At 46.5% G+C, this 13,760-nt stretch overlaps 1 protein-coding gene across 1 annotated transcript in view; it reads right to left on the bottom strand.

Annotated features, from left to right (window-relative positions):
• Nucleotides 1-13,760, bottom strand: part of ryr2a (ryanodine receptor 2a (cardiac)) — a 957,985-nt gene that overhangs the window by 87,524 nt on the left and 856,701 nt on the right. Inside the window, exons 90-91 of the mRNA XM_085980259.1 lie at nt 9,878-10,025; nt 2,069-2,155 (exon numbers count right to left, since the gene is read on the bottom strand). Of these exons, the coding sequence (XP_085836385.1) occupies nt 2,069-2,155; nt 9,878-10,025 (235 nt within the window). The remainder of the gene's footprint in view (nt 1-2,068; nt 2,156-9,877; nt 10,026-13,760) is intronic.

Genomic DNA, 13,760 nt, shown 5'->3' with positions numbered 1-13,760 from the left:
AGTACTTTTGAAGCATGTCACTATTGTAATGTCGGTAAACATGGCAGCCAATTTACACACAGCAAGGTCCCACAAACAACATTGAGATAAAGGACCAAAATAATCACTTTTAGTAGTGTTGGTTGAGGCATAAATGTTGGCTGAGGCATAAATGTTGGCAAGGAAACCAAAAGAACTCCTCCATGTCTTCTTTAAATAATACCATAGGGTTTTTTACATCCAATTGAGAGGAGAGATGGGCCTTTGGTTTGACATCTCATCCAAAACAGGCACATCTGACAGTATAGCACACCCTCAGTGCTGCACTAATGTGTCATCCTAGATTATGCACTACAGTCTCAGGTAACTCGAGTTAACATGTGACACTATAGCCCAGATTTTAGCTCCTGGCTGGGGATATCATGTGGGCACAGGCCCAGGAGAGCGGCAAACTGTTTGGCCCTCCACAGCATGAAGCCCTGGAGATTTTAACTCCCGGACCTCATCTGCATCGGCCCCATCAGTCTCCCGCCAAACTCGGCAAGAAGTGGTAGCTGGTAGGCAGGTGGGAGTGAGTTTTCGGGCAGCAGGAGGCCACCACTGGGACCCGAAGGAACGGGCCCCGGCACTCGGGTAAGTTGTTGGGAAGAAGGTCGGGAGGGCGTTATGGTCAGGGGAGGGAAGCCCACGATAGGGGAGGCCCAAGGTTTCCTTGTGGCGCCCAGATGAGCACTCCTGTTCTTCCTGGCCCATGAGGAAACAAAGTAAAACTTACCTTTCTAGGCATCTTCCAGCCCCAGCTCCTCTTACCACCAGGTTGGCCTGACAGGGAAGCCAGGCCTCCAGCTAAAATTGTAGTTGGGCCCTGATCAGAGCTCAATTTGTATATTTAAGGAAGGACCCCGCGACATTTTGCCTAGTCTCTCTCTCGCTTCCACTGCATGGGCAGGGTGAAAATCAGTCCTTATATAACAGTTAGCAGCAGTCTTTTAGCTGACAAATTTTGATTAGTTTACTGAAAAAATTTAAACTGAATTAAGAAATGCATTAACAAATGTCAACAGACTCTTTGGGCTGGATTTTATGATGAATGGAGACGTGTTGGAGGCGGGACTACTGCTTGCCTGGTTTCAGTCCCGCCTCCATCAGCCTCTGGCCAACCAGCAGGATCTTCCCCTGATTGACCCTGTTAAGCCCGCCCGGCGGGCTCAGCAGGCCAATTAGGGGGAAGTCAGTGACCGAGCATGTCAACGTATGACCTGTCATCTGTCAAGAACTTTTGAAAGAAGAAATGTCATCGTTTGACAGCTCTGCGAAGCTGTCAAACACTGACATTCTGCGTAGTTTGATGAGTCCTTGTGTTCAGGACTCAACAAACCTTTCTACTTTGTAGAAATCGGAGGATCCAACAGCCAGTCTGTGATCTCTACAATGGAGATGTCGGGACTCCGGCTCCACAGCGGCTGAAGACTATAGGTAGAAACAAAGGTAAGTTAACATTTTCTAACACTTTACACTCACCTCACATACTTACCACTCCACACTTGCACCCATCACTCACCTCCACATCGCACTTTCAGACCTCTCCGACCCCCGCCGACCTCCTACTCGGCTTCTGCATCCTGGCGGGGATCCCCCAGGTCGGGAAGCCCGCACTTCGGAACGAAAAATGGGGATAATCCTATTTTCTGCCTGGTAACAGGCAGTTAATAGGCTTTAATCCCTTCCCGCCTCCAACGAGACGGGAACTGGGGCGGGACGGCTTCCCGCCTCCTGGCAAGAGGGCACGGAGGCAGGTTGGGGGCGGGTTTGCCAGCCGCCCCCAAATTCTGCCACTTTACCGGCAGTCCCGCCTCCTCGGGGCTGAGAAAATCCAGCCCAATAACTTTGATAATAAGAGAGAATAAATCATCATGTATTGTTACATCAATTGTATCAGTGGAAAAAAAAGAGAAAAATAGTCAACATGAAAAAAGTCAATTTACAACAATTCCAGACAACCAGATGTTGTCTTTTGGTACACAAACTATGGTTAGATATCTCCCCCAGAATTACACAATAGAATTATACAAGAATACAAATGCCTTACCTTATAGAAGAGGAGAATGAAGTTAATTGCAAAGGCTACAAACAATGCCAGCATCCTCATGTTGTAGAAGTTACGTGCAAAGTAATTCTGGAAAGATAGGAACAAATGTATTGTGGAATGTTTTAATATAAACAATATTCTAACGATGCTAAATATAACTCAAAATTTAGGGGTCGATTTTCAGTGTGCCGTGAGGCGGGCTTTTAGGCGTGCGGGGGGCTAAAATCCCGAATTCGGGGACCCCGACACCATCCCGCCCAAAACCCGCCTCCACGTAAGTTTCAGAGGGGGCGGGTACCTGCCCCGCACTGGGACCCACTGACCTGAGGCGGGAAGGGATTAGTGCCAATTAACTGCCTGTTAACAGGTGGTTAACAGGCAGTTTTTAGCCTAATCCCTATTTTGAGGGGTGTCGTGTGGGATTCCTGTAACGTCCGTGTGTAATTGAGACACGGACTGCAGAAGTTGGTTATAACAGGTGTTTACTGATACTGCAGTATACAGGGGCTGCAGAATATAGTTCCTTCTTCAAGGTACATACACTACAATTCCTCCCCTTTTAGCTAAACAGTACATAACATTCGATTAAAAATTAAATAACATATTTACAATTACAGTTGCTATATACATTAGCTGAAGTTAATCAATTATAAATTCAGTCTTTGAGGAGGCTTCCTGATTCTGTCCGGATAACGCCTCTTTGGGGTATCAGGTTCTTCTGGCAAAGTTGATTCGGGATCAATGTCGTTGTTTGGTTCGTCTGCTTCCAATATCACCGATTCTGAGGTAGATGCAATTGGTACTTCGGTTTCATCACCAGGTGTATAGGATCGTGGTGTAGATTTGACGTTTTCCAGTGACTCTAGAATCTGGTCAGCATGGCGTCTTACAATGCTCTCTCCAACGTCCACGGTATACATTAGAGATCCTTGCCGTGTACAGATCATTCCTGGCTGCCATTTCTCTGTGCGGTAGTCCTGGGCCAAAACTGGTTGACCTATCTTGAAACTCCTGGTTGGCCTTTCATTCATATTCTGAAACTGCCTGTTCTCCACATCTCTTCTGATGTTTGGCTTAACCAAATCCAAGCGGCATCTTAGTCTTCGATTGAAGAACATCATGGCTGGAGTTTGGTTGGTAACCGCAGGTGTCGCATTCCGGTAGGCAAACAAGAAGTTATCCACCTTGTGTTGTAGGGGTATGTCTTCATTACATATTGTCTTGATAGCCTTCTTGAATGTTTGAACGAACCTCTCAGCCAATCCATTGGTGGCTGGATGATATGGGGCGGATGTGTAATGCTTAACACCATTGTTCTTTAAGAACCTCCGGAACTCTTCAGACACAAACTGTGGTCCATTGTCGGAGCAAATCTGTTCAGGCAGCCCATTTCTGGCGAATATGGTTCGTAAGACTGTGATAGTTTTTTCTGTGGTGGTTGAGAACATTTTCATTACCTCTGGCCACTTTGAATCTGCATCCACCGCAATTAAAAACATCGAGTCCATAAATGGACCAGCAAAATCAATGTGTACCCTTTGCCATGGAGATGAGGGCCACTCCCATGGATGTAGAGGGGCTTGTGGTGGGGCGTTTTGGACCTTCTGGCATCCTGTACAGCTCTTGGTCATCTCTTCGATTTCTCTATCGATTCCCGGCCACCACACAAACGCTCTGGCTAAGTTCTTCATTTTTACCCCTCCCAGATGACCCTCATGAAGCTCATTGAGCACTCTATCCTTCAATTTGGGTGGAATTACTACTCTGGATCCACACATCAAGGTTCCTCAGCACACTGACAGCTGTTCTCTTCTCGGCGGGAATGCTGGCAACAGTGGTTCGCCATGTGCTGGCCATCCCTTCACCATTAAATCATAGACCCAGGAGAGTGTCGGGTCATTTCATGTTTCCTTTTCTATGTTTGCATTCGTCACAGGTAGACATTCGACTATGGTCGAGTGGAATATCTCCACTGGATCCACTGCAGGTGCTTCTTCCACCGTCGGCAACGGTAGGCGCGACAATCCATCAGCATTCCCATGCTGTTTAGTTCCTTTGTACTCGATGTCATATTGGTGTGCCCCTAGGAAAAGGGACCACCTCTGTAGCCGTTGTGCTGTCATTATCGGGACGCCCTTCTGAGGGTTGAAAATGGAGACCAGAGGTTGATGATCAGTTAGTAGAGTAAATTTCTGTCCATGCAGGTAGTGATTGAACTTCTTCACCCCCCACACCAGGCTGAGGGCCTCTCTGTCAATCTGGGCGTAGTTACGCTCAGCTGCAGTTAACGAGCATGACGCAAAAGCTATCGGCCTCTCTGAACCATCAAGGGATTTATGTGACAGTACCGCTCCAACGCCGTAGGGAGACGCATCACACGCCAGTCTTATCGGTAGTGATGGGTTGTAGTGAGCCAATACTTCTCTTGAAGTGATCAGGCCTTTACACTTCTGAAAGGCCCGCTTACATTCATCACTCCATTTCCATGCTACTCCAGTTTGTAGCAGGGCATTCAGTGGGTGCAGAATTGTGGACAAATTTGGCAAAAACTTATGGTAGTAATTCACCAATCCAAGGAATGACCTCAGTTGCGACACATTTTCAGGCGCTGGAGCCTTAACTACCGCTTCAATTTTGTCAGGGGACTTATGTAACCCCTCTTCATCAATCACGTGGCCACAATACGATATTTGTTTCTTAAAAAACTTGCACTTGGGGCGATTGGCTCATAGCCCATGTTCTCTTAGTCTAGTGAGCACCTGCTCTAGGTTGGCAAGGTGTTCACTGTCATTTTCACCTGTCACTAGGATGTCGTCCAAGTAACACTGAGTCCCCGGAATCCCTTGCAGGACTTGTTCCATCGCTCTTTGCCATATCGCCGGAGCTGATGCTACTCCGAATACCAGTCGATTATACTGGTAAAGACCTTTGTGAGTGTTTATCGTGAGATATTTCCTAGAGGATTCTTCAACCTCCATCTGCAAATATGCTTGCGCTAGGTCAATTTTTGTAAAACGTTTCCCTCCAGATAGTGAGGCGAAAATATCTTCTATCCTCAGAAGAGGATACTGTACTGTGTGAAGGACTGGGTTCACAGTCACCTTGAAGTCCCCACAGATGCGAACCTTCCTTGGCTCCTCAGACTTATTGTTTAACGTTTTCTTCATGACAGGAACGATGGGTGTCGCCCACTCACTCCAGTCTACCTTAGTTAACACGCCTGCATTTTCCAGATTCTCCAGCTCTGCCTCGACGGCTGGGCGAATTGCATACGGTACCGGTCTTGCTTTGAAAAACTTGGGAATTGCATTCTCTTCTATTTTTATCGAGGCGGTTACGCCTTTAAGAGTTCCCAGTTCTTGTTGAAATACCTCTTTAGCGTTAGCCAAGATTCTTGACAATCGTCCAGGTGTGACGTCGTCATCCTTTTTACCAGCCACAGTCAGTGCCTGAATGGAGTGCCAGTCTAAACTTATCTTTCTGATCCATTCATGTCCCAATAACGGTGGTCCACCATCTTGCAGTATGTACAGATACAATTTCTGTATTTCCTTGCCGTTGTATTCGACAGGCACCCTTATTTTCCCTCTGGGGTATACTTTCTTCAAGACAATGGATGTGTCTTTCAAGGGTATGTGAGAATATAGCCGCTCGTAGTCTCGTCGATTCATGACGGTCAGGGCTGATCCTGTATCCAATTCCATTTTGACTTGGGACCCTGCTATCGTGAGGGTGACCCAAATGGTTCGGTGATCCTCTTTTGTGATTACGTTGTGTAGTTTGAGACAGCTTAGTCTCTTGTTCCCGGATTCACTATCGCTCATCTGGTCTTCGGAACTACTGTCCGTCATCTTTTGTACTTTCCTGTACTTTTCCTTAGTAGTCTTTTTGTTGTCGTTAGTCTTCTTCCCGGACCTGCAAACTCGTGCAATGTGTCCCATCTTTCCGCATTGCCTGCATGTTTTGTCCTTGGACCAGCAGTCCTTCTGGTCATGGGTTGTTCTGCCGCAGCGATAACATTTTTCAAATCCCCGTGTCATTTCATGGGTGCCGTATTCCTGTGGCTTTTGCTGTATTTCCGCAGCTCCCCTTGCTACTGCTTCGTACGATACTGCCACGCTGAAAGCCTTATCTAGCGTCAGCTCTTTCTCTGAGAGTAACCTCTTCTGGGTTCCTTCACTCAGGAGTCCACAGACAAATTTGTCCCATAGGGTATCTGCCAGTCCTGCTCCGAACTGGCAGTGCTTTGATAGCTTGCGTAGTTCCATAAGGTAATCAGCATTGCTCTCATCTTTATGCTGATTTCTCTTGTGGAATTTAAATCTTTCTGCTATCAGCAGCGGTGTAGGATTTAGGTGTTCCTGTAGGATATCAACAATTTCGTTAAAACTCTTCTCCATCGGTTTGACTGGAGTGATCAGGTTCCGCAATAAACCGTACGTTCTTGCGCCCATTAAGTTTAGTAGTACCGATGCCTTTTTCTCATCGGCTACTTCATTTGCCTTGCAATATACTTCGACTCTTTCCACATACGTGGTCCAGTCTTCTACTGAATTATCGAAGGCAGTGATATTGCCAGTCTTCGGCATCTTGGAGATCTAAGATGGCGCCTCCCGCGCTTTGCCTTCTTCCCCGCTGGATTAAGATGGCGCCTCCCGCGCTTTCTGCCTTTTTCGCTGCTGCCAGCGCTGTTGCTGGCGTTTTTATGCCTTGATGGCGACGCCCTATGGTCTTCGCGCAGTTCCCCCCACGCTGCTGCCAACGTCGCTCTCCGCGGTCCCCGTGGCAAACTGCAGCTCCTCGCGGCTTTCTGCGCTTCTAATTTCTTTTATTTTAGTTACTGTTCCCGTCGTCAGAGCAGACCCTATGGGACACTTTCCTCCCTCTTCTCGGTTCTGTACGCTGCCCGGCTTCGTAGCTCCGGCCGCGCCCTGTGTGCTCCACCCTCTCTCTCTCTCTCCTCTTCCCGACAACGCTGCTCGGCCCCGTTGTAAAGCCACCCGATCGAGCTCTAGCCTGCCGCAGCCCAGGAAGGATCAGTGTACTACCTGCCACCAGCCCGATTAGCTGGAACACCATAGACTGGATAACCAAGCCCCGCTCTTGACAGCCTCTCCTGCAAATCTTCGAATTCGATGAATCAGAGGGCGGTTGCCCACGGTCGACGCCCATTTCTTCTGTTTGTTTTTTTTTCTTTTTGGATTTCTTCCTTCTGGCCTCGACCTCGAACAACTTCGCTTCAGGGATGGATCCCCGTGAGGTGGTGCAGAACTGTAGGTAAGTTCGGATCTGTTTGTCACGAATGTAACGTCCGTGTGTAATTGAGACATGGACTGCAGAAGTTGGTTATAACAGGTGTTTACTGAATGGAGACAAAACTGGAACTACTATACAAAGTTACTACACAGGCTTATATACAGGGGTGGTCACTAATGGTACTGCAGTATACAGGGGCTGCAGAATATAGTTCCTTCTTCAAGGTACATACACTACAATTCCCAACGGCTCCAAACCACGCCAGGTTAGAGCAGGCGGGCCGTCAGGTTGAAGGACTTGGAAGGGTCGCGATGTCGGTGTTCAGGTGAGTGATGGGTGCATGAGTGCAAAGGTAAGTGTGTTTGGTGTGTCTAAAGTGTGTAAAGAAGTTTAAATTACCTGCACTTACCTTAACAGCCTTTCTTCCTCTATGTTTCGGGAGTCCATCGCTCAGCCGGCACTGAAAGCAAAATGGCTGCGAACTGTCAAAAGTGACAGCCTTCAGCTTTCATTGCCAGTGAGCATTCTAACTGAGTCTGTGTAGAAGGACTCACATTAGAAGTCAGACTGTCAGTGTTTGACAGCTTCAAACAGCTGTGAAACACTGATACTTCATCTGTCAAGACCTCTTGACAGATGAAATTTCAGTCTGTGACGTCACCTGTTGCCGGGTGGCCCTTAATTGGCCTGCTGAGCCCGCTGGGCGGGCTCAACAAGGTCAATCAAGGGAAAATTGTGTGGATTGGCCGGACGTCGATGTAGGCGGGGCTAAAACCCGAAAGTTGTAGTCCCGCCTCCTTCCCGACAGCTTAATGAAAATCGACCCCTTAGTGTAATTAATTTAGGAAAGCAACACTGAAGCATGCCTTCAAATGATCTGAACTAAGGAATATTTTGAAGAAAAACTTAAAGAAAGACAAAAAAAAGGTTGGCTGCCCAACAACTCAGTGAGGGCCCAGAAGGTCCCACATTTGGTCCGTGGTCAGTACTTGAATATCTGGTCTTACCTGGACTAGCACTAGGAGCCCAGCCAGCCCTGCTGGAAGTGCGCATCTGTGAGTGTTGTCTGAGGACAGAATTAGACTTGGCTGTCATGTCCCCCTGTGGTTGAACATAAGAACAGGAGTAGGCCATTCAGCCCCTCAAGCCTGTTCCGTTATTCAATTAGATCGTGGCAGATCTGTACCTCAACTCCATTTGCCTGTCTTTGTTCAATATCCCCTGATACCCTTACCTAGCAATCTCAGTCTTGAAAGCTTCAACTGACCCAGCAATTTCTTGCCGAGTTCAGGAATAAATAATGGACACTTAGGGAAATGTGCCTGGTGTACTCCAAAAAGAAATCAATGCCTTCAGGAAAAAACACAAGAAAGCTGGTAGTAAAAAAAAAGGCAAATAGGAAATAAAAATTAAATTCTCAGAATAAAAATGGAAGTCCACAGGGGTAATATTCACAACAGAAAATGCTGGAAATACTCAGCAGGCTAGGCAGCATCCGTGGAGAGAGAAACAGAGTTAACGTTTCAGGTCTGGGATCCTTCATCAGAACTGGAAAAAGCTGGAAATGTAACAGATATTAAGCAGGTGCAGAGACTGGGGGTGGGGGGGGAGGGTTTAGGAGGAGAGGAAGGAATTGAAAGAACGTGCTGTGAAAATGTTGCAAATGGGAATGGCAAAATCATACTGCATGAAAAATGGGGGCAGGGATTATTATCTGAAATTGTTGAACTCGATGTTGAGTCCGGCAGACTGTAAAGTGCCTAATCGAAAGATGAGGTGCTGTTCCTCGAGCTTACGTTGAGCTTCATTGGAACAATGTAATAGGCCGAGGACAGAGAGATCAGAGTGGGAGTGAAGTGGAGAATTAAAGTGACAGGCGACCGGAAGCTCAGGGTCACCCGTACGGGCTGAACAGAGGTGTTCAGTTTGGGCACGGGCGGAAAACTGACAGTTGCAGATCGGCCGCCCATTATACACCCTGCCTAATTTTCCTTTATATTGGCCTCAATGGAAATAAAAGATGGGTAGGGTGTATAACGGGTGGTCGATCAGCGACCGCCAGGCTTTCCGCTTGCTCTCAAACTAAAAATTACTCCCCACTTTTCACTGTTCAACCTCACACTTCCTTCCAGAAGCTTTGAAATGAATGGACATCCATAAATTTAGATTATTTTCTTACCAAAATGTTGCGTTTAACATTGCTTTGTATGACTAGAAATAAATTCCTCTCACGTGAGTAACTTTGCTGCCCAAATCATTTCATTCACTGATCAAAAGAACACAGTGAAATAAAATGAACAATGTGCTGGCTTTTAATCATAATTGAAGATGAATTGCTGTCCTTACTTTTACCTCGCCTTAATTTGGCAGATTGTTGAAATAGTAAAAGCCATGTAACATGTCGTACGTACAGCGTGAAATTTTAAGTGTCACCAGGATAAAATATGCAGGTAGAAAATAGTTTGTAATGATCAATTTCTGATGTTGAACTGGCCAGAGAATCCACTGAATCTACACTGCTGTCCTCACCATAAACTAAAATATTACACTCACGAGTAGCTTCTGTTGGTATGCTGTAATTTTCTTCCAAAAGGCAGATTCTTGTACTTCTGGTTCTTCTACTTTCTCTGCATGCCGCTGTCTCCTTCTTCGTCGAGGTTTCTGTTCTGGAACTTTTTCCTCTTTTTCTCCATCTTCTCCGCTATAATCCAGACAGCAAATTGATATTTAACAAGCTAAAATTAAAATATTCACTACACTCAAAGTAAAAAAAAAAACTTCCAAGTGTGACACATCATACATGAAATATTTATAACTGCGCACTAGTCGATCTCCTGTGACATTATAAACTGGGAGTCAAGACCAAGCGTAGTCTTCAATTGAAGTGGGGTTAGAGAGTGGGGGATAATTGGACCAGAGGGTGAACATATAATTCAGTCACCATTTTGAAATCTGATTTTTTTTAATATAATACTTTAATGTACTATTATATGGCAAGGCACCAAGCAATTTGGGAAGCAGAAAGGTAGAGGTGGTTCGAACATAAGAGTTTCTCTGCAGTGCAGGAAGTCAGGGACACTTGCAGTGTCCAGGGCGAACACATTTGCAGGAAGTGTCTCCAGCTGTAGCTACTCGAAATCCACATTTTGGAGCTGGAGCTGCGGCTGGAGTCACTGTGGAGCATCCGCGAAGCTGAGATCTTTGTGGATAGCACGTTTAACGAGATGGTCACACCGCAGGTAAGAAGTGCACAGGCAGACAGGGAATGGGTGACCGCCAGACAATGTAAAAGAACTAGGAAGGTAGTGCAGGAGTCCCCTGGGTCCATCTCCCTCTCCAACAGATTTTCCATCTTGGATACTACTGGCGGAGATGGTTTCTCAGGGGAATGCAGCAAGAGCCAAATCCGTGGCACTACGAGTGGCTCAGCTGTACAGGAGGGGAGGAAAAAGAGTGGGAGAGCAATAGTGGTAGGGGATTCTATCGTAAGGGGAACAGATAGACGTTTCTGTGGCCATAGATATGACTCCAGGACGGTATGTTGCCTCCCTGGTGCCAGGGTCAAGGATGTCACTGAACGGCTGCAGGGCATTCTGAAGGGGGAGGGCGAATAGTCAGAGGTCGTAGTTCACATTGGTACCAATGACATAGGTAGAAAGAGGGATGAGGTCCTGCAACAAGAATTTAGGGAGCTAGGCAGCAAATTAAAAAGCAGGACATTAAAGGTTGTAATCTCTGGATTACTCCCGGTACCACGTACTAGTGAGTATAGGAATAGGAGGATAGAGCAGATGAATGCGTGGCTAAAGAGTTGGTGCAGGAGGGAGGGCTTTAGTTTCCTGGATCACTGGGTCTGCTACTGGGGAAGGTGGGACCTGTACAAGTCGGACGGGTTGCACCTGAACCGAAATGGGACCAACATCCTTGCGGGGAGGTTTGCTAGTACTGTTGGGGGGGGGTTTAAATTAACTTGGCAGGGGGATGGGATACAGAGTGGAGCTATAGTAGGGGGTGATGCACAGCCAAATATAGAGGAAAGAACAAGTCAGCCTGGAAGGCAGAGCAAATATGTAACAGCACAAGGGAGTATGGCAAGGCTGGATGGCATTTATTTTAATGCAAGGAGTCTTGCGAGTAAGGCAGATGAATTGAAGGTGTTGATGAACACATGGGAGTATGATATTGTTGCTATCACAGAGACATGGTTGAGGGAGGGGCAGGACCGGCAGCTCAATATTCCGGGGTATAGAATCTTCAGGCGAGACAGAGGTGGGCGTAAAAGAGGGGGTGTCGTAATATTAATCAAGGAGTCAATTACTACTGTAAGGAGGGATGATATCTTAGCAGGTTCCTCTAATGAGGCCATATGGGTAGAACTTAAAAACTAAAAGGGGGCAAGCACTTTGCTGGGAGTGTACTATAGGCCCGCAAACAGTCAGGGGGAGATAGAGGAACAGATATGTAGGCAAATCTCAGAGAAGTGTAGAAATAATAGGGTAATAATAGTAGGGGATTTCAACTTCCCCAATATTAACTGGGATAGTCAGAGTGTGAAAGGCTTAGAGGGTGCGGAATTCTTAAACTGCATCCAGGAGAGCTTTTTGAGCCAGCATGTAGAAAGTCCTACAAGAGAGGAGGCGGTACTGGACCTAATTCTAGGGAATGTAGCCGGGCAAGTGGTAGAAGTGTCAGTAGGAGAGCACATTCGTGACAGTGACCATAATTCGGTGAGATTTAAGGTAGTCATGGAAAAGGACAAAGATAGACCGGAAATAAAGGTTCTCAATTGGGGGAAGGCCAATTTTAATATGATAAGGCAGGATCTGGCCAAAGTGAACTGGGATCAGCTACTTGTAGGAAAATCCACATCAGAGCAGTGGGAGTCTTTCAGAAAGGAAATAGAGAGAGTACAACGCCAAAATGTTCCTGTAAAGGTCAAGGGTGGGACCAACAAGCCCAGGAAACCCTGGATGTCAAGGGATATACAAGAATGGATTAGGAAAAAAAGGGAAGCTTTTGGCAGACACAAAGGACTAAAAACAGTGGAAGCCCTAGGAGTATAGAAAGTGCAGGGGGGTACTTAAAAAAGAAATTTGGAGAGCGAAGAGGGGGCATGAAAAAACACTGGTGGGCAAAATAAAGGAAAATCCCAAGGTTTTTTATAAGTATATTAAGGGCAAGAGGATAATCAGGGAAAGAGTAGGGCCCATTAGGGACCAAAGTGGCAATCTGTGTGTCGAGCCAGAAGATGTGGGTGAGGTTTTAAATGAATATTTTGCATCTGTGTTCACTATGGAGAAGGGCGATGTAGGCATAGAAATCAGGCAGGGGGATTGTGATATACTTGAACAAATTAGTATTGAGAGGGAGGAGGTACTAGCAGTTTTAGCAGGCTTAAAAGTGGATAAATCCCCAGGCCCAGACGAGATGTATCCCAGGCTGCTGTGTGAGGCAAGGGAGGAGATTGCAGGGGCTCTGACACAAATTTTCAGAACCTCTCTGGCCACAGGGGAGGTGCCAGAGGACTGGAGGACAGCTAACATAGTACCATTATTCAAGAAGGGTAGTAGGGATAAACCAGGGAATTACAGACCAGTGAGCCTAACATCAGTGGTAGGGAAATTATTGGAAAAAATTCTGAGGGACAGAATTAGTCTCCACTTGGAGAGGCAAGGATTAATCAAGGATAGTCAGCATGGCTTTGTCAGGGGGAGATCATGTCTAACCAATTTGATTGAATTTTTCGAGGGGGTGACCAGGTGTGTGGATGAGGGTAGTGCAGTTGATGTAGTCTACATTGGCTTCAGTAAGGCTTTTGACAAAGTCCCACATGGGAGACTGGTCAAGAAGGTAAGAGCCCATGGGATCCAGGGCAATTTGGCACATTGGATCCAAAATTGGCTTAGTGGCAGGAGGCAGAGGGTGATGGTCGAAGGTTGTTTTTGTGACTGGAAGCCTGTGTCCAGTGGTGTACTGCAGGGATCGGTGCTGGGTCCTTTGCTGTTTGTAGTGTACATTAATGATTTAGATATGAATGTAGGAGATATGATCAGTAGGTTCGCAGATGACACGAAAATTGGTGGAGTGGTAAATAGTGAGGAGGGAAGCCTCAGGCTACAGGACGATATAGATGGGTTGGTCAGATGGGCAGAACAGTGGCAAATGGAATTTAACCCTGAAAAGTGTGAGGTGATGCATTTTGGGAGGACTAACAAGGCAAGGGAATACACAATGAATGGTAGGATCCTAGGGAGGACAGAGGATCCTTGGTGTGCATGTACATAGATCCCTGAAGGTAGCAGGACAGGTAGATAAGGTGGTTAAAAAGGCATATGGGATACTTGCCTTCATTAGCCAAGGCATAGAATATAAGAGCAGGGAGGATATGATGGAGCTGTACAAAATGCTAGTTAGGCTACAGCTGGAATACTGTGTG

This window comes from Somniosus microcephalus, chromosome 3 (assembly GCF_052327205.1).
Source record: "Somniosus microcephalus isolate GS21.2 chromosome 3, FLI_Smic_1.0, whole genome shotgun sequence".
NCBI lineage: Eukaryota > Metazoa > Chordata > Chondrichthyes > Squaliformes > Somniosidae > Somniosus > Somniosus microcephalus.
The sequence above is the reverse complement of the archived record's forward strand: the minus strand, read 5'-3'. Positions and strand labels throughout refer to the sequence as shown.